The following is a 20,419-nucleotide window of genomic DNA, read 5'->3' as shown; positions in this document are numbered from 1 at the left end:
CGTCAGGTTATTCCTGTGTCACAGGATAGTTTGGTTTCTACCAGGAAATATCCCATACTGACTCACAACTGGCGTTTGTCCAACTCTGTGGTCACACCTAAGTTCAGACTAATGTTAGACCATCAATCCAACAATTAACCACCGCACATGCATTTTACAATACAGGTCTAGTAGGCATTCCTCTCAGAATAAACATTCAAAATGACAGAGGTTGTTTCAGAGGGAATGTTTTAATGGTAGACCATTTCCACATGACAATGACACAATATCCAATGTTCACTCTTGTGTCAACTTTTGCAACAGTTTCTCATAAGGTATGGATTTGAGATTCTGCACCCCCTACCATTCATGTAACACTTTTCCAGGTAAGAAAATACAGCATTTAAAACTTATATTTGGCAAATACAGAAGCAAACCTAAACAGTTTTCTTCCACAAAAAAAAATTAAAAAAATGTTATGCTGACATGAATTTCTAGCCCTCAACCCCATTGTTTTAAGTAAAACAACCCAGAATGTTAACAGTCTATACAGATAAAGGGCATATTTAAAAGGTGGAAAAACATTACAATCTTGTAGTTTAAACATATAGTGTACTCTTAGCTAACAAACTTTTACTAGCTAGAAAACAAAATATGTGGAGATCAGTTTGGGGAAAAGGAAAACATGAATGATTATTGACCAGGGCATTTTTAAAGGTAACTTTTCTTTTGACATTGGTTAAGAAAACTTTGGGCATTACCAATTAGATTACATCTGAAGGAAGGCAAGCATGAGTGCCAATTACTGTCATTCTTAATTTTACACTGTTGCGCTTCTTTGGATCAAGGCCCAGTGATCAAACAGAAGGCACTTTTGATGGCATTGGTGATGCAACAAACATGGCAGTTATATACCGCAGGGCCTAATTGAACATTAATGCACATGCCGTCATAGTCTAGTATTGGGGATAATTTAGCCCTCCTTTTCATATGATGAAAGAAAAACATCACTGTGACCTCTTTGTCCAACCTACGATTACACATCACGTTATACAAGCTTCTTGGGCTTTGACTTGAATGACTAACGCCCCAATCTCCTCACCCATGTCTAAAATAACTGGGTAAGTAAGTACTGAATTACAAGTAGAAATATTGGGAACACATTTATGATGTAATAGACGGACATGTGTTACTCAAAAGACACAGTTATGGTTAATAAAAAAAAAACGTGTCCACGTCTGAGTGAAATTCACGGTCTTAGTGAGCACAAGCCTTTTTCGGACATGATTGACAAAGAATGAAAAATAAAATATATTTTTTGTGTCTGTAAAAGAAGCAGTGTGTTTTTACTAAAATCTTTTAACCCATGAAATGCAAAGAGCTGAAAATCCAACCACTGACCTCATTCTACAATAGAATACAGTAACAAAGAAAAGGCTGGGATGCCACATTTTGGTCTGACAGTAAGAAGTATACACTACAGTCATGTACTGACAGTAAGGAGTATACTACAGCTTCAAGTACAGTCATGTACTGCCTCTTTCCCCATTTGCATACACAGATGCCTTGATACAGTACAGGAAGCACTTGTCACTAAAATTCATTGTTTGAACATTTGCCAAGATCAACAAGTCATTTTTACATTAAGCATCCCGTGATACACAAAGGGACATGAGAATAGCAGCGGTAGAATTGAAACCATCAACCAATTGGTATTAAACTAGAACCACATGTATAGCTCTGTAACCGTATCCATAAGGTTTGTCCAATGGCCAAGATACGCTTGAAGCCAGGACATTTTGTACCATGCATCTGAAAAATAACAAGTGTACATGTACAAAATAAATGATCTGAAGGGGAAAACAATGGTCTGATCTTGGTGCTGGTAATTGGAAATCCCGCCGCCTGGAGCTGTTCCACACTTTGGACAATACTGAGATACTGAAATGGACCAAATAAGTTGACATTCTTTCCTGTACTGTGGGTAATCTACAATTGTATAGCACTAAATGCTGGATAAGGATTATTTTTAATTTATTTCAGTTTCCATACTAAAATGGTTGCAATAAGTACAGAGCCACCAGTGTCAACTACAGTATATCAATTCAGCAACCCAGATATCTTTACCACACAGCAAAATCCAGAGCTTTAATTTACCCCTGAACATGTAAAAATTTACCCAGTTTTATACTTTCAGAGGTAAATTAACATGTTAGTGCACAGTCTTTTGTGCACTGAAGTACATATCACAATATAATGCACAGAATACCTTGCATTGTTCATTTCAACAAGCAAAAATGCAATACCTTTCCCAGTATTTTATTTCCCACATTCTGCAAATGACTCATCACTGTTTTGTGAGATCCCCTTTACCCATCAGTTATTGAAACACTATACTGGCATTTTAGTTTACTATTTAGTGATCATAAAAAAATAAAGCCCAGGACCTATGACAGTGAAACAAAGAACAAAAATGGCGTTACATGACATTACATCCCTCCTGAAAATAAAGTAGTTCACCTCACGATCCTTTAGGCACATAAGTCTTCATGGATCCCACTTGTGTGTGGCGGTCAGGAATGCTTTTCACACAGTTGAACATTAAAACCCCAAAAAATTACAGTGAAGGTGCTGTTGAGTAGACATGGTCTTACAAACCTACTATTCTGTCCGACAGACTTGTATAACTTAATGGCTTCCGAGAGCAGATGAGATGGTGACCATTTGCAAAGAAGACATCCAAAACTCTGAACAGCATGCCTGACCTGAACTGCAAGGAAATGTCCCGCACCAACAGCAAGCACATTTTCAGACTTATTCATCCGAATGGTGACTTCAAGCGTTCTCCATTCAAGATTGATTTGTATGTTTTTCCTGTTTTTGTTGGCAGGCGTTTTTATCCTTAAATGTCTATGTCAACACTAAATCACAATGTAGCCTGGAATATTGCTCAGCAACTATTTACATAAATGCAAAAAGAAAACAAGAATGTGACTGAACTAGACAAAACATTCCTTACATTCTCCCATGTTTTATATTAGTGGTCCTCTTCAAAAAGTTACGTGCTAGAAGTGTAAACATGGAAGAAAAAAAAAAACACTACTTTTATGTTAATCATTTTCTTGCCCCTCATGAAACTATATCTGCAAACTTTGTGATAACCTAGAGATGATCATGTATGTATTTCTACTTTTCCGACGCAATATACAGTTCCGCTCAGGTTATAGTGCAGATCCACTGTGACAGGACCCTCAAACTATTTCAAGTAAACCCCTTTAAGTCCAATATTTTGTCCATTTTCCGATCCTTTTTGTTCAAAAGAGGGCTGTCCATCATCTTCCACATTGTGAACCACTACCTCTGCTTGCTTGGGTTGATGGGGTCCCCCGTACATTGCCAGTGGAGAATGTTTGAAAAAAGAAAAAAAGGAAAGAAAAATAATTCACTAATAAATCCTTCTGTGGTTGCAATCAACACCGAGATGTCAGGCCCAGCTTTTTAAAGTTAATTTTCTTGTTTGTTTTTTTGTTTTTGTTTTGTTTTTTGAACACACAGCAGAATAAACATCTTGTGGAAGCAAGGTCTCCCGGTGTCAAGTCACATGTTCAGAGGTCACATTTCTTTTTTGTTATATTATTCTCGCTGTCTCTACAACTTCAGTCCTGCTTGGCTTGAAGCTGCAGCTTCCAGGCCTCATTCAAGTAAACTAGTCGCTTGTAGTTGAGGATAAAGAGAATGAAGTTCAGCACATATGTGGTAATGCAGATGACACATAAGTCCTTTAGGACAAAATAGAGGATGTAGCCCAAGTAGAGCGAACCCACCACCGATAAGATGGACGTCGTCATGAGGAAGAGGGCAGCCATTGCACTGACAGTCATTCCTGTAACAAGACAGTAACGGGAAACAACAAACACACTATTGCCGACTCATATACAGACAATGTCACAAGTTCAAGAAATGCACAAGCAACATTAGGTCACTCAAATTACCTGTCCAGATCACATAACTCTGTTTGCATAATTATGCAGCATTCATCTGGAAACTGAGTCCCTAGTCAGTAAGTTATCAAACCTATAAAAACCCTCTCACTTGCCCATCTTGTGAACACAGATCTCAAAGTAAATAAAGGTTCTAGTTGGGTGTTCTAGAATGGCGGCTTTGATAGACACAATGTTCTAAGAATTATAATGATAGCACAGACAAACGTACTTAACGAGGGCAGTAGTCGTGATAAATAAGCTAACGATCAAGTGAGATGGGAAGTCAGGACTAAGAGAGTTTTGAATGTTGAACAGTCAAGGAATCAGATTGATGCCAAATAAATGATGGGGTGAGTGGAATCATGAAAGGACTGGGAGGGTGATATGCTTGCGCTGACTGGTCAGCTGCTATAGGGGTTATATGGCAGCTGAACAATCAGCACACGCTAAAGCAATATCTTCCTGAGGGATTATACGGTAGCTGACCAATCACAGCTCTGTTGCCACAAAGTCGCTCCTTCTCAGCCTGGCTTGGCATTCGTGAAACTGAATAAACCAGGCTGAGAAGGAGCGACTTTGTCGAGCCAGGATAGTCAAGCCAGGCTGAATGCGCGTTCACGTATTCCTTTAAAAGACCATGAGGTCAAGCACAGATCTACTGATCCTGAAATGGAGAAGGAGACAGGCAAAGATGACGCTGGAACATGGGCGTGTTCACACCAATGGGCGTGTTCACACCAAGTGCCGACACAAGTGGGCATGTATACACACAAGCTGTGATTGGTCTTTTGAAAAAATATCATTGGGCAGAATTGTTACTAGGTAGATTTGCTGAAACACTTCTCAATTTCTCTCTCTGATACTTCTCAATTTCTCTCTCTGATACCTCGGTGTTTCGGCCGCAGTTGTCCCGGGGAGGGACCCACAGACCCGCAGCCGGCACTACCGCGTGCGCCTCGCCGACCCACTGTTCCAGAGGTATCGCCCTCTTTCTGCCGAAAATGGAAGATCTACAAGTGAAAACCGTGCCTTTTGGCGGCCGGGGGTCCACCGGGGTACGCGTGGCGACCAGGGGTCAACGGGGACACCCATGGACCTCCGGCCGCCAAAAGGCACGTTTTTTCGGCCTTGTAGATCTTCGATTTTCGCATTAGAATTGAATAAGTGTGGAAAAACTCAGTGGTTTGTGACCAGATTGACTGCTTAATGAATAGTAAAGGCAATAGGATTAGTTAAACCGGACCAGGCTAACTTCACAGCTAAATTTCCATGGTAACTAATGTAGCACTGCTTTCATGAAACCCAGTCATGGATAAACATATCCAGGTTTATTGGCTAAATTAATCTGCCGCTTTCATGAAACCGATTCATGGCTAAGCCAAGATAAATTCATCCAGGATAGTTGATAAATCCCGGCTTAATCCCCAATCTAGGTTTCATGAAACAGGCTTCAGGCCCTGGCTTCTTGTAGAACTCAAACATTGCAAACATGGACAAAACTCTGCTCCCAAACATGGTTGCTGTGGATGATGTGTTAAAATTCACAACTTAGGAGACAGTACAATGGAGTTTATCCAGGTGCAATGGAACCAAAACACAGAGCATTAAACATTGACCTTTAACGGTTCACATGAATCACCACACGCCAACATTCACTTCTGTGTTCTGAGCCAACTCTCTCAACACTGTTGGAAATCCCTATGGGCTATTCCATTCCATTGTTGACAGTAATGTTAATCTATCTTATATTAAAATTGGCTTAAGGGAGGACTGGCCGGCGGGCCAAGTCGTCACGCTCATGTCACTATGACTCAGCCATAACCATATAAGGAGTTCCCAGTGCAGCAACGCCCAAATATGGAGTGTGTCGTCTAACCTCAATGCGTCATCATGGCATCAGGCGCAAATAAATCAGTCAGCTCCATATATGGGAATAAAAGGGGGCATGCCCATATAAGGGCCTATACTGATGACATCAGTGATCTCCATATATTGGCATAAAAGGGACATGAACTGACAGATACAGAGATCTCCATATATGGGCATAATGGTCGGATTGGCGGTGCGACGTAGGTGCGAGGGCCGGCCGCATAGCGGCTTGCACCTCTAGTTAATATTTTCTCATTGTAATTGTTAATACATAAGAATATGTATGGGTTATGTGATAAACTAACGATCAACCGGCATTTGTCGTTGCCCTTCTTATCCACCACAGGCAGGGGTATCAGCCGAGGGTATCAGCCTGCTCTCGGTTGGATAAGCTCAGGCAATGACAAATGCATGGGTGATAATACAATATACGGATAATATACTTCATAAACTGCATTATATTGGGTTGCTTTCAGTACAAATTTCTAGTAAAATATTCTCTATGATCTCATTGGAACAGTAAAAATATTGTTAAAAAAAAAAAAAAAGGTAATTATTAACTCATTGAGTGCCATAATTATTAATATCTATTTCTGGCCATTACAATTTTTATTAAAATTAAAAATTTAGTAAAAAAAAGTGCTTAGGAAGCGAGATACAGCCTTTTTCAGTTATAAGTTAAACAAGGAGTGGATGGAGCTGCAAATCTTCAGATAATGATATCTTGGGTTCAGGAAGAATTCTTTTTTTTTTTTTTTCGTTTTTTTTTTTTCTTCCCAAAAACACGTGAAACACGTTAATGGCACGTTGCACCATAGCGCTAAAACACGTGAAACACGTTAATGGCACTCAATGAGTTAACACGATGACATTGAGAAAGCAAGCCTCATCTTATATTACATTTAACAAACAAGGCCTCCATTAACATTGAATTCGAGTTCTGAATTAAGTCATTTATAATTGTTCTATTTGTGAATAATTTCCAGTATTTCCCATGCAAACACCTGGTCATCCTTCTCCAATTCGCCGCTCCATCCATACAGAATGAATTTGAGACCTTGGGAAAGGTGGCTGGATGCCTGTGACCATTTGCAATTTGAATGTTCTGGGGATTATAGTAATGTTATGGTTTTGGAGAGCACCCCCACAGCATGAAGATCCTTTGGATATTCATGTGAAGTCAGTCTCAAATTCATTGTTTACAGATTCAATTTTCATTTTGAAGTTTAAAGCATTGCCCCTATTCACAAACAGCTTGTTGTAAAGACCATAATAATACTATAACTTATATTAGTAACTTATATACTACTAATATATTGAGTGGTGTGGTGCTGACCTTTAACATGGAAATCCCAACCCACGGCAGTTTGACCTAACTGGGCCACTATTGTGTTAGTCAAATAAGAGTAAGTCGTAACTGCTATGGGTAAAAGGGCCTCTTGTTCTTTGCCAGCACCAGGTGGTTAAGCAGTCCCACGGGCCAGTCAGCAGGCAAGCATATCAAAACCATCATGACTGTGTCAGCAAAACCAACTACAAGGTCATCATGGGGGAGGAGACTTAAAATTAGGAAGAGGACCTTTGGAAGGAAGGACAAACCCTAAATTTAAAACTCGCCATCCATAAGAAAAATTATTAACATAGAAGTCTGAGACTTGTCTGTTACACTATAACTAACATGCAATGACCAACATTGTTATTTTCCATCTAAATTTAGTTGTATGTCCAAGAAAATGTTATTAAGAAAATCACATCCCTGACCCATGGAAGCGCATGCATGCAATGTGAGGGAGAAATGATGTCACAAATAACCAACCAGCAGCATTGCTAACTAATGCTGGTGAGTGGTGACTGGTGTGGATTTATCATAAAACACAATCATAAAAACTTTTTTTTTGGCTTCCTGACCCCACCCTTTAATTATACCAGTTGAAGTATGTCTTTATTGTCTTATCATCAGAGTGAGGTTTAGGCAAACAGAGGGTGGTGATTCAGCACTGAAAGCACCGTGACTAGGGAGACGTGTCACCTGAATTACCAATGCTTACAGATGACCTGGGAAAAAGATTCTTACCTAGTAAGAGCTGAAAGGCATAAAAGAAAATTCCATAGACGCTGTTCGGCTGGTTCAACGCAGTGTCATTTCCAAATACTGAGCCCAAGAGTCCAAATCCTCGACCCCATCTACACCATGAAAAACAAAACATCAACAGAAAAGGCCATTAGAACGTTTACTACAAATAACAATAGATCATAGTTTACTATTGCAGCCAAGGATCAAACTTGTGAGGGAGTAAAAGTCAACATCATTCTGTTGAAATGAGCATGAACTGTATATTATATACAGTACATTGTTTAGACTGTGTGTGTGTGTGTGTGTGTGTGTGTGTGTGTGTGTGTGTGTGTGTGTGTGTGTGTGTGTGTGTGTGTGTGTGTGTGTGTGTGTGTGTGTGTGTGTGCGTGTGTGTGTGCGCGCGCAACATGATGTTGTGAACAAGCTCCAACATTTAGTGTAGTAGAGTAGACAATCAGGCACATGAGAATTGGGGTGACACTGGTTCTGGTTTAACAGCCCCCACTCCCTAAAACAAAACAAAAAAACAAATCTCCACAGGATTTCACCGACACATTGTTTCTAGTGAACTTTGAACAAGCGACAACACATAAGGCCACACATTCCATTGTCAGAATGTGTGCCCCAGTGATTTGTGTTTATTCTCTTTCCCCATTGTGAGTCAGCCTGTGTTTTTGAAGTCTGTTGTGGAAAGTGAAGTGACACATTTGTTCTGACACATTTCCTTGAGAACAAAAAAATAAATAAAAAATCATCATACAGATTAAATTTGGACATCAAGGAAGCCTAAACAGCCTGTGCATCATCAACAGACCTACTTAGAAAGTTTTACCCATTCAACAGGAAACTACCCTTCTGCTAACGGCAGATCTTCACAGGCCAACAGGTTCAGTTGTCCTGATTACATAGAGCATGTCATAATTCACCTGCATTGCAGAGTACCTGTCATGACATGTGAATATACAGACGTTTGCAAAATTCAACATAATTTATTAAAGCACAGTGAAAAAAGTAGCTGATCCTGTTTATCCAGTTTTTTTAATCACATCAATATCTGTCAAATTAACTTCAAGAGATCAGATTTCCAATTACAGTGCATACATTCTTGGGGTTCCAACTTACCAGCTGTGTTCAGTATGTCAAAGTATCAAGAGCAGTTGTCTACTGTACCTACATTTTGTGACATGGTAGTGTCACAATAATGTGACCTAAATTGGACCCAACCCTACAATTATGTGCTCATTGTGTATATAAGAAAATTAGCAGTGATGCCAACTCCCTTTCATTAGGGCCATAAAGCAACGTTTGCAAATGATGTCCTGGGAGGCACCTTGGATTTTTCAATGTCACTCAAAAGTGGTGGAAATGGTTCTAGGACAATTATTTAGAATGGTAATAATTTAGATTAAAATCTCACAGACTGAAGCCTGGATGAACACTCAGAGCCATCAGACAAAGGTTACTGACAACAGTAGTGTTGCATTCTAACCGGGCTGTAAATATTGATGCAGGACCTTTGCAAGGCATTGGGGAGGAACATAAAATGGAACAAATTATGTTGTCAAACCCGAATTTAATTTTGATCTCTACAAAAGGTACTACTTAACAGCACCTTCTCGAAGTACTCATTGCTTGAAATATGAAATGGTTTTGGATAACAACATCTATAAAGTCTTAACATACATAATGGAAATAAATGCACTCTGATTTCTCTGTCAAAGAGTTTGTTATGCTTTCAAATGAGGATATTGTCATGATTATAGAATAACCAGCAGTAGTTTATTCAAACAATTAGTCAAAGTAATGTAGCCTATCCGATTGATTTCAACATATGTGTGCACTGTGCAGTGTTCAGTTACACGATCAGTATGTTCCAAGTACAGCCCAGTGAGTTCTTCCAATAAAATCCTGGACTGGCCTGGCCTGTACAGTGTGTCCTTTACCAGCTATTTGTGCAGGGAGTTGGGCTAACAGCCATTTGTGCAGGGAGTAGGGCTAACAAATTTCAAGTATTGTTGTACAGCTCGTAATTTTAACAGGACTGCTATGTATAGAAATGTTAACGAGGGTGACCAGGCTAAGCCCCCAAAATGTGTTGGTATGGTTGAGTGCATTCACCTCAAACACACACACACACATACACAAATAGCCAGTTAGCCACTGGCACTACACGAACATGTTGTCTTTATTTTTAAAAAAAATAGTTGATTGATGCTAGTGAGATGCAAGCAACTTATTTGTATTCCACAGATGGCTGTGTTGGCTAGTAACCAGAAACAGATACAACTATGACTATGTACTTAGCAGCTAGCCAGGTTAGCTCAAACGTAGCTATCAAGCTAATGATAGTGTTGACCGGTAAAATGCTGAATGGTGGACTCGTGGTGACGTTAATTCATTCAGTGGGTGATGCTGTCCTGTGTGTGTCCCTTCATTCCAAAGAGCTACACTGTGACACCTTGGTAGTTAAAGTTAGCAGAACCGTTAGCTCAATGTACACAGTGTGACAGCTGAGCCCCGCGCAGCAGCAGACCAGAGGGCTGCTTTTTGGGATGGGGTGTGTTGAGCTGTCAAAGCCCCATAGTTGCGCGCCCGAGGGTCGCGCACCGAAAACAGCCGATCTACAAGCTCACGGCACCTCGGATGGCGAAGTGCCGTGAGCTTGTAGATCGGCTGTTTCCGGTATAAATCTAGGCATCAGATGCACTGAGCTAACGTCTTGGGGGGCTAGCTTTGCTCATTCAGAATGAATTCCCCCCACATTTTTTGGGTTTGTTTTTTTTTACCTCGAGCTGAAGACTTTCGAACAGCTGATGGAAGTGCTGACGTCGCACATGGCCTGGTAGGTCGGATCCCGGGCCTTTTCCCGCTCCACGTGAAACGCGTACACGGACAATACGATGCCTATGAGGCACACGAGCAGCCGGGCTATTCTCTCCCATCGAGGGGTGGATACTCTCAGGACGGGCGCCGCCATCATTCTTCTGGCCTAGATGGAGATGCACGCAACGCAACGCGACGCGACGCACCCACGGATGGTACGCACACACACACACACACACACACACACACACACACCACCACACCACACCACACACACACACGCAGCTCCTCCCGCTGCTGCTCCCGACGAAAGATGCGCGCGCGACGTGGTGGAAACACGACGCGTCAGAACGGAACGTGCCACTGCCACACTACACTACACCACCATGGGCGTGACACTGTGTACGATTATTATGTGGACAAAAGATAACCCATCCACATTCCAAACGCCGGTTGGAATCAGTGGTGTAAAGTAACTAAGTACATTCTGATGTATTTTTACTCTACTGGAGTATTTCCAATTTTCAGTACTTTTACTTCTACTCTACATCTCAGAGGCAAATATTGTATTTACTACACTACAATTAATTGAAAACTTCAGTTACTAGTTACTTTTTGTAGATTTTGATTATTGATACTAGACTATAACCACTTCAGTCCTAAGTTACATAATACATTTGTCCATTTGAAAATAGACGATCTATAAGCTCACAGATCTGCTATTTTCAAAAGATTTTTATACATTTGAAAACTTGTGAAACGGGACATTCTGCGTAATGAGTACTTTCAGTACATTTTGATACCAATACTTTTGAACTTTTACTTTTACTTTCGTATCTACGATAGTCTTGGCTAGCACCCCCCAGTGCGTCCTGCACTTTCACCAGGAAAGCCCGTACTTCTCCGTACATGTACAAAAAAATATATATAAGGTGCTTACCCGGTTGCTCCAAATGTTAACTCGCGCTTCGGAGTCTTTGTGCGATGTATTAGTCCGTATCTTTCATAAATAAGTGTTTTTTTAATCCCGTCTGTGGCCGAACGACATCCCCCCCTCGTTTATTTCCTTTTTACATTGAGTGTAATACCGGCTTTCACCTGATGAACTTCCGACAGAATCCGACATAGACGGGATTAAAACACTTTGTATATACATTTTGTACATGTACGTGTACGGAGAAGTCGGGCTTTACTGGTGAAAGAGCAAGACGCGCTGGGGGGTGCAAGCCAAGACTATCGTAGACATAAAAATGTCGAAATCGATTAAAAATATATATATCTATGATAGTCATGATCCAAGGCTAATAATAACCATACCAGTCTTATCGGCTAATGCCTGTTATTTATTTAACACTAAATGTAAGACGCTCTAGTGCCATGTTTTTTGGAAACCCAAGGCATGAAAAGAAAACCTCCACAACATAACCAGCAGTCCAGCACGATCACGTGACTATTGCGTATATAAACACTGGCTGACGTCAGGTGTTGTTTACTTGCTCGCGAAGATCCGTGTAGTAAACTCAGCTGTAAACTGCTATATATTCCTGAATCCTGATCATGGCAACAGATATCGAAAGACTGTCTTCTTTCGAAGAAGCGCATTATGATCAATACGAATATTACAATCTAGATGAATACCCCTGTCACGACCGTGGGAAAGGGAGGACAAAGAGAGAAATAGGACTGAACACCAATCGCCATGTCCCCGCCGGGCACGAGAGAAAGATCGCAGAGAAACTCCAGAACAGCGAACTTAAACGTAAAAGAACCAAGAGTTCATGATTCATCTTGAAAGACTTCCTAACAGCGGGTATGGTTGACAATGTGTGAAACATGTGTTCATTTGATTAATGTATAATTCCCTTTAACAGGACGTTCATGAAAGTCCTTGCTTGTTTCCAATGAGGGCCTGTGAGCAATTAGGGGTTAAGAGTCTTGCTCAGGGACAAATTTCATTTCATCGACACATATGCTGGCGTGGCCTGGAATCGTACCTGGGGTAAGACATGAGAAGTTAACATCAGTACATGGAAGTACAAATTCACAATACAAGGTCTACTAAACTGGGAGACTCATTAAGCACTGATTGTTAATTGAAATTGATTGAATGTTGTTAAGTTGAGCAACGGCCTTAGCCCTAGAATGTCTGTCATCTTACAAACATTCTAGGGCTACAACGGCCTGTGCAAAAGAAAAACGACAACTTGCCTCTTGCATCAACATTTGGTATCCTGCATTCGGTGATTATTGTTAATTTGCTGTTAAACGTCAAACAAGTTAATGGTTGAATTATTGATGATTCTAGAATGTATAGATCTTAACATTAGTGCCCGCCTCCACGATGAAATGTTCATCATTAGTTGTTTATCTTCCGGGGTACCAGCAGTGGTGGAAAAAGTACTCAATTTTTTTCCTTAAGTAAAAGTAGCGATGTAGAAGTGCTCTGTTACAAGTAAAAATCCGGAATTCAAAAATGTCTTGATTAGAAGTATTGGTATTCAAAATGTACTTAAAGTAGAAAGTACTCATTTTGCATTATGTCCCCGGGTTCACAAGTTTTCAAATGTATAAAATGTATAAAAATCTTTTGAAAATAGCAGATGTACAAGCTCACAATGCTTTGCATCGCAACGCATTGAGAGCTAGATCGGCTATTTTCAAATGGCCGAAATGTATATAGGGTTGAAGTGGTTAATTTATGTTTAGTAATAATAATCAAAATCTACGAAGTAACTATAACTAAAGTTTTCAAATAATTGGAAATACACAAAAGTAAAAATACCTCAAAATTGTACTTAAGTACTGTACTTGAGTAAATGTACTTAGTTACTTTACAGTACACCACTGGGTACCAGATTCTATTTCACATTGCATTTGGTTTCATACATGGATCATATCATTTTTGCTTTCTGTATCATTATATTTGATTTACGTTTTGACATTGTCACACGAAAAGATGAAAAGAAAATAATGTTCCATTGCTGTGTCCAAATTACCAAATGTACAAGATGCAGTGAAACGTCATTATTTGTATTTTGGTTGGACTTGAACTGAAATAGACACTGGATGGAACAAACAAACATGAGCAATCTCCCAACACATCGTTGTTTTGGAACAACTTTATACCACAATCCTGCAAACAGGCCCATATAAGGTCACCTGTGTTTGCTGAAAGTTATTCTCAACAGGCAGAATTTATAATGGTAGTAAATGGATGGGATGTGTGCACAGAATAATTGGGTTCCATTCTCTGATTGCGTTTTAGCTAAATAATTATATATGCAACTATGTTGAGTAACTGATGATGTTGGCAACATAAACCTACAGAGTTGGTGGATGATTTGGTCATAAGCATTGCACTTTCATGTTTTCCTTAGACCCTGACCAGTTGGAGATCCAAAGTTGACCACGGCCAAATGTACTTCTGCCTTTCCTGACCCAGCAGAGCAAACCGAGTGCTGCCTCGTCTGCCTGGAACATACCCAGACCCTATGACCCAGACAAGTCATGACGAGATAGCACTCCAGCCTATTCCACATTTTGCCCCTGTAACAAGATCTGCTGCTCTCATGTTACAGCTGTGCAGAATATTTTGTGTTGACTTGATATAGGTCAGTCAGTGTTGTGTGCTCAGCATTTAGTCTTTTTTTGTGAATGAAAGAAATTGTATATGTTGAGTAGAGATCCTTTGATGTTCTAATAAAGATACAAGTGTAAACGAGTTCAAGTTCATTGAATTTCCATTTATTGTACCTTCAAAATGTGAAGATGAGTGTTGTTGGGCATGGTTGTTTTTTGTTTTGGAGGGTTATGTTTTCTTGACTTGAGGATGCTTATTATGATGATGTAATCTCTAATTCTGAACATTAGGGTCAAATCTAATATAAAATGCTATTTAACTTGACCCTCTTTTTTTTTTTTTACTGAACAAAAACTTGACATGGGTTAGGGTTGGTATTACCTACATCTTGGACACAAATTTGCGAGCCAAATACCACTATTATATATCCCAATAACCACTTAAATCCAGGCATCCGTATTGTGGGGAAAGCTTTAGCTGAAAATAGCCCTTTTTCAGCGAAAGTTTTCCCCACAATAACAGAAAAGACACTGGTATTGAGCCCTGAGGGACTCTGGTTGCCCATTAGGGGTGTAAGTGGTTAAGACAACATTATAAGGCGGTTTAAAGATGCTTTTATTTTGAAGGCAGTATACCTGACCCGGAAGTTTTACAGCATTTCCGGTTAATTTCCACATGTTACAACAACATAAGAGTTTCACAGTTGTCTCGTTTCAATTCCATAGTTAAATTCTCATTCATCTACTTGACATAATGCAGATCTGCATTGTTTGTAGTGAACAGACACCAAAATACAGATGTCCCACCTGCAAAATACGATAGTAAGTAACAGTCTTTCACTTTTAGCAACGTTATAACCTGGCTTCTGTTAGTAAGAAAAAGCTAAAGCTAGACTAGATTGTATTTATTGCCTTTCTTTCTGTCAAGTTCAAAGTATCATATTTACAGGCCATGTCCTCGAAATAGTGTTACATGTGATTTGAATAAGTTAGTTACCTGAATCACAGCTCGTGTTTTGTTTGCAAGCGTCACGTGTTGCTCAAAACAGTGTTCAAAAAGATCACCAGCAATCACACCATTCAACTGCACATGGCTCACAGTGATATTCAACACTTTAAGATTATTCGATACGTTTTGAAGAATGGCACGTGTATTTGGATTTTGAGGCGCAGGAGTCATTTTGTTAACGCATTCCTCCCGGATACAGCAGGTCCAGTGGGCACCTAGTAGCCTAGCCCCTCCGGAACCTCTCCCTCCGCTAAGTAGCTCCGAGATGAGGTCCCTCTTTAATTCCTGCCGGCTGCGGTCGACATTTTCCAGTTTTACATGTTTCTTACCCCTTTCTGCACATCGTATCCAAAAAGCAAAGCAATTGCGCCACTCTCTCATATGTTTTAAGTTCTAGCGGAACATAACAGCTTCCAACGTGTTGAAGAAAGTATTTAATTTGCCTCGGTTTTCATCCGGTTCCATAATATTTTGCATTAGAAGATGCAATTCAACATTTGACCAGTAGGGTAATCAGTAATGTTATCTCAACGGGCGCAACTCTTGCGCAATGTCTTAAAAACATGTAACCGGATGAAAACCGAGGCAAATTAAATACCTTCTTCAACACGTTGGAAGCTGTTATGTTCCGCTAGAACTTAAAACATCTGAGAGAGTGGCGCAATTGCTTTGCTTTTTGGATACGATGTGCAGAAAGGGGTAAGAAACATGTAAAACTGGAAAATGTGCGAAAATGTCGACCGCAGCCGGCAGGAATTAAAGAGGGACCTCATCTCGGAGCTACTTAGCGGAGGGAGAGGTTCCGTAGGGGCTACTAGTAGCCATGGCTGGTCCCTGGTCCAACATGGGGCCAGTGAGTTCTCTATAACGCCCTGCCAGGCGCGCTGCTCTGCTCATAGACTGAAAATTCCACTATCGTGCGAGCGAGGTCTCCGTCTTTAGTTAAAAAAAAATAAACCAAACTATTTCGTTACTCACTGAAACAAAGGCTGTTTTGTGTCGCTGAAAGTCTATTCTCCAGGGTGGGAAGCCTCTCAGCACCCCACCTTCTCTGCATAATACACTTTTTGGGCAGAAAATAAAATATGTCCGCCAGACGGAAATTATTTTATTTACTCCACTGCGCCCTCTACAGATCTGGTCAATGGTAATTTATATTGACCACATGTGTTACGAGGGCGCAGTGGAGTATAAATACAATAATTTTCGGTTAGAGAGAACTAGTGGGCACCTCTGGTCCAGAGCTAGCCTTGGATCAATCTGGGAACCCAGTTCCAACTGAAAATGAAAAACAGCGACCTCTGCTGTTTGTTCTATGTCTCGGTGCAGAATCTGTTCTTGAGAGATTAGCCTTGGATCAACACTATCATAGATGTATTTGATTAAGTCTGAATTTTACTGTCGTATCTATGATATCTCTGCTGTTCGGCCGGAACCAGCTAAATCCAAAATGGTAATTGTTCAGGAAATGAAAAACAAAATATCAATTTATCAGAAAATGATGAAAACCTTATATTTTTAAAACAAAGCAATACTGCCTGATCAAACTTGGTATTGTGACTTTATATATTATCAGATACTTGCATGTGTCATTATATTATCACCACTTTACCCAAATCCAGTGCAAGTGGAGTTAGGAGGTTTTGTCCATCATTGATAAGAACAGCTGGCAATGGATCTCAAAGCTCACAACACATCACAACGCATTGTGAGCTTGGAGATCAGCTATTTATGGTGAGCGCCATCCTCATATACTATAGATCAAGCTGAATTCTGTACTTAAACAACTTTTATTTTAACATGCATTGTAAACAACCATGGATCTAACTGTTACCACTGTTGTTCTTCTACAGTTGAGTGCAACAAACAATTCTGCCTCAATACTCAATCATGTATTTAACAAAAGCGATCATGGCACACCAACAATAAAAAAAATGGCATATAAATACAAATTACATTCATGAAAAATAGAATATTTAGCCTATCAAATCTGTAGCCTACTGCACTAACAATAACAACCACAGTTGAATTTACCTATCATATACCTATCAACATTTTATTATCACACTGTTGTGTGTTGTGTGTTGCGTGTGTGTGGTGGGTGTTTCTTAGTGCTTTAGATTGTCATAAAAGCTGTGAAAGTCTTTTGGCATGATCTCCTTGAGCTCTTGGAGATGTTTGAAACAAACTCCTGCACACACTCATTCTCTGTCCATTAACATTTAAAAAGAAAACACGAGCAGATGACCTTTGTGAAGACACCCTTCTCCTCTTTACTGGGGTGACATCTATCAAACCTTGCACATACATTCTCTTCTCTTCCCAGTTTATGTTCTCCCAAAAGCATTGAAAAATCTTCTCCCTGTCTGCCTCATACAGAGCAGAGCTTCTCGAGAGCCTGAGAGGAGGGGGGAGTTGTTTGTTTTTGACGGACAGTTTGAGGGTCCAATGGAGTTAGGAGTTTTCGTCAGAGGCGCTTTTTAATACTTTTCATATGTTATTATTAAAAAAAAATTACACAGATGTAGAGGGGGTTCAATAGCGTTGATTTATGAAAAAAAAAAAAAAAACTGAAAAAGGAGTTAGCTGGTCCCGGCTGGACACTGACGACAGAGCTAGTGTGCACCCAAACCGTTTGGGCTCTATACATTTTATTTTTTATTTATTTTTTACAAAATGTTGTATATTGTCATTTTGAATTGCTGTCACAATTCATAGATCCCCACATTTAACCTTCTACTTTTAAATCACAAACTGTACTCTTGCATTTGATATTTACATTTATTTTTCACTCTTTTGGTAGTTATAAAGTTACCTGAGCTATTTGTTTCCTCTTGCAGCTGTTCACTGGCCTGCTACAAAAGACATAAAGGTAATCATCTTATTTCATCACAAAGCATAACAAAAAATAGAGCCACTGTTATTTGGGATAATTAACTACTGCCAATGCATCATGATTTACATTATTTATTTTCTTTACATACAGATACTTGTCTGCCTCTCACGCAGCCATCACCTATTACTGTTGATAAGACGGTAACCCTGCCAGGTATAGTATTATGGATAAACTCTGTGACACAACCTATTCATTAAGTGGCTAGACATTTGTGTGGCCAAAGGTTTATTCAACAACAAAAAGCATTTGATAGTGATCAAATTAATACACAGTCTTATGAGATGATATCTGATTCTGCAAATATACTCTATAAAGCATAGATTAAAAACGAAATTAAGGTATAAAGCCTACTGATTATGTAAAATGTTCCTTCTGCATGTAATTATTGCAGTAGTTTAATACGTCATTGTAAAGTAATTTAAAAGTTAATGTCTTGGAATTACAGTCCCAGATGTGTTGGCTGATGCCTATGGGAGCATTTGTTGCCATGTGATATTGTGCCTAGCGTAGCTTTTTATACCAAAATATTTTATTTGATGGTGGTTGGTTGGTTATGATGAGCGCTCTGGGAGAGCAGTTAGTGTCAGAGACACAGACTGGGGTGCACACCGATGATGACCTGATCACCAGACGGCCGCTCCCACTAAGCCCGTAAATATGATGGTATTGTACATTGTCCTCTCTTTAGCAGAACCCTGGGATGTGGAGGATCTCTTGGACGAAGATCATCACACAGACAAAGTACCATTAGAGATTCTTCAGCGCTTAGGTACAACTCAGACGATGCATTTCATGTATACTGAAACATTGTGCAGAAGCAGTATTTTACAGCCAACAACTATCAAAAACAGAGGCTAATTACCCAATTACTGAACATTGAACAGTTTTTTGGATTGTGACAGTTGTTTCTGCCCCTCTACAGGAGAATCACAAGAGTTGAGAGATCTTCTTCGTAACCCGCATCTCCGACAGTTAATGTGCTCCATTGACACCGCTGAGAGCAAAGATGATGCAATGAAGGCAGCCATGCAGGAGCCTCTGTTTGTGGAGCTTTCAGATCAGTGTTTGCAAATAGCTGAGAATAAATGATGTGGATGAGGATGTGAATGAGTAATTGTTTTTTCCAACATGTTTTTAACTGTTATATCTTGATAGACAACTCAAGTATGCTAGATAATTTAGTGCTTCTATTGAGTTCAACGTAGCCTGTATTTTTGTAATAAATAAATCATTTTCTTAAAAGTGTAAATGTCAGAATCCACATGAATCTGTGCTTTAACACATACCGGGGTGGCTCAGCCAGTTAGTGCACAGACTATGCAAGGACACAAGTTCACACCTTGTCTCATGTCTTTCCTCTTCTCTTCCCCTGGTTTCCTGTCAGTTTACAATAAAAATCTTATTTCCGTGTATCAGTCGTCACTAAAGCATGACAGTACCAATTATGTCTACTTACTCTGCAGGCGGTGGATAGCTTGTAAATTGTTGAGCTATCCACCGTCTGCCTTTGCGAGTCATACAGTGAGGACTGATCCATGGAGTTTGAGAAAATGTGCTTAACAAATAATCAACATGGCCGTTGATCTATCATAGGTGTAAAACAGTGTATTTATTTAACATTACAAGAAACGGAGCATACAGTAAGGTAATTAAAAAAAAATACTGGTCATACACTCAAACTGAATATTTCAATGCTTTGGCATAAGATATTTAAAAGGAACAAAATCTATTGCAGATCCTGAAATGTGTAGTGGTAAACTTAGATATAAATTACTAGCAATCAACAGCAGTTACAACAGCCTCCGTTTGTCAAATACAAAAGGTTCCAGAACAGATGTACGTGTTACATCTAATAGTTGTACATGTAAAATCTGCACCTGGTAAAACTGAATTTCTGATTAAAAGGGAAAATCTGCCCTAAAGTAGGATTCACGTTATTTTCTAATATTGTACAACTAAGTTTTACTTTGTGAATTTGAATAACTCTCTCCTTCAGCTGAAACAGCAGAGTGGCAAGACTAGTGAAGATGTAATTTAGAGACAAATCCTTGAGCTGGACCTCCTAGGACACAGTAGCTGTGGGGTTTTACTGTAATATACTGTTAGAGCTGCAAGCCCTATATTTAAATAAAACCTCATTTTGGATGCAATTCTCTCAAACAAAAATGCTATGAGCACAAAAGTCATGTCAATGGACAGATTCCAAA

The 20,419-nt window shown here is 39.7% G+C and overlaps 2 protein-coding genes and 1 long non-coding RNA gene across 4 annotated transcripts; 2 read left to right on the top strand and 1 right to left on the bottom strand.

The window, feature by feature from the left end:
* Positions 1–199: 199 nt before the first annotated feature.
* vkorc1l1 (vitamin K epoxide reductase complex, subunit 1-like 1) lies at positions 200–10,943 on the bottom strand. Its single transcript, XM_080435894.1, has 3 exons — positions 10,692–10,943; positions 7,906–8,015; positions 200–3,862 (listed from the first exon to the last, which is right to left on the bottom strand). The coding sequence occupies exons 1-3, from the start codon at positions 10,883–10,885 to the stop codon at positions 3,636–3,638; spliced, it is 531 nt and encodes a 176-aa protein (XP_080292020.1). The 5' UTR covers positions 10,886–10,943; the 3' UTR covers positions 200–3,635.
* On the top strand, positions 10,807–14,599 carry LOC308090635. The gene is made up of 3 exons (XR_013933644.1): positions 10,807–10,943; positions 14,106–14,449; positions 14,497–14,599. It is a non-coding gene; the product is annotated as an uncharacterized lncRNA (long non-coding RNA).
* A 373-nt stretch (positions 14,600–14,972) lies between these two features.
* Positions 14,973–20,367, top strand: znhit3 (zinc finger, HIT-type containing 3). 2 transcript variants are annotated; one of them, XM_080435441.1, is made up of 5 exons: positions 14,973–15,129; positions 18,157–18,188; positions 18,303–18,365; positions 18,904–18,981; positions 19,135–20,367. In XM_080435441.1, the coding sequence occupies exons 1-5, from the start codon at positions 15,062–15,064 to the stop codon at positions 19,299–19,301; spliced, it is 408 nt and encodes a 135-aa protein (XP_080291567.1). In that variant the 5' UTR covers positions 14,973–15,061; the 3' UTR covers positions 19,302–20,367. The 2 variants fall into 2 exon arrangements, with proteins under 2 accessions (XP_080291567.1, XP_080291566.1); XM_080435440.1 differs by having other exon boundaries at positions 18,901–18,981.
* The last annotated feature ends 52 nt before the right edge of the window (positions 20,368–20,419 follow it).

This window comes from Gymnoscopelus braueri, assembly GCF_963280865.1.
Source record: "Gymnoscopelus braueri genome assembly, chromosome: 8".
NCBI classification, from domain to species: domain Eukaryota; kingdom Metazoa; phylum Chordata; class Actinopteri; order Myctophiformes; family Myctophidae; genus Gymnoscopelus; species Gymnoscopelus braueri.
Note: the sequence above shows the minus strand (reverse complement) of the source record. Positions and strands in the feature narration are given on the sequence as shown.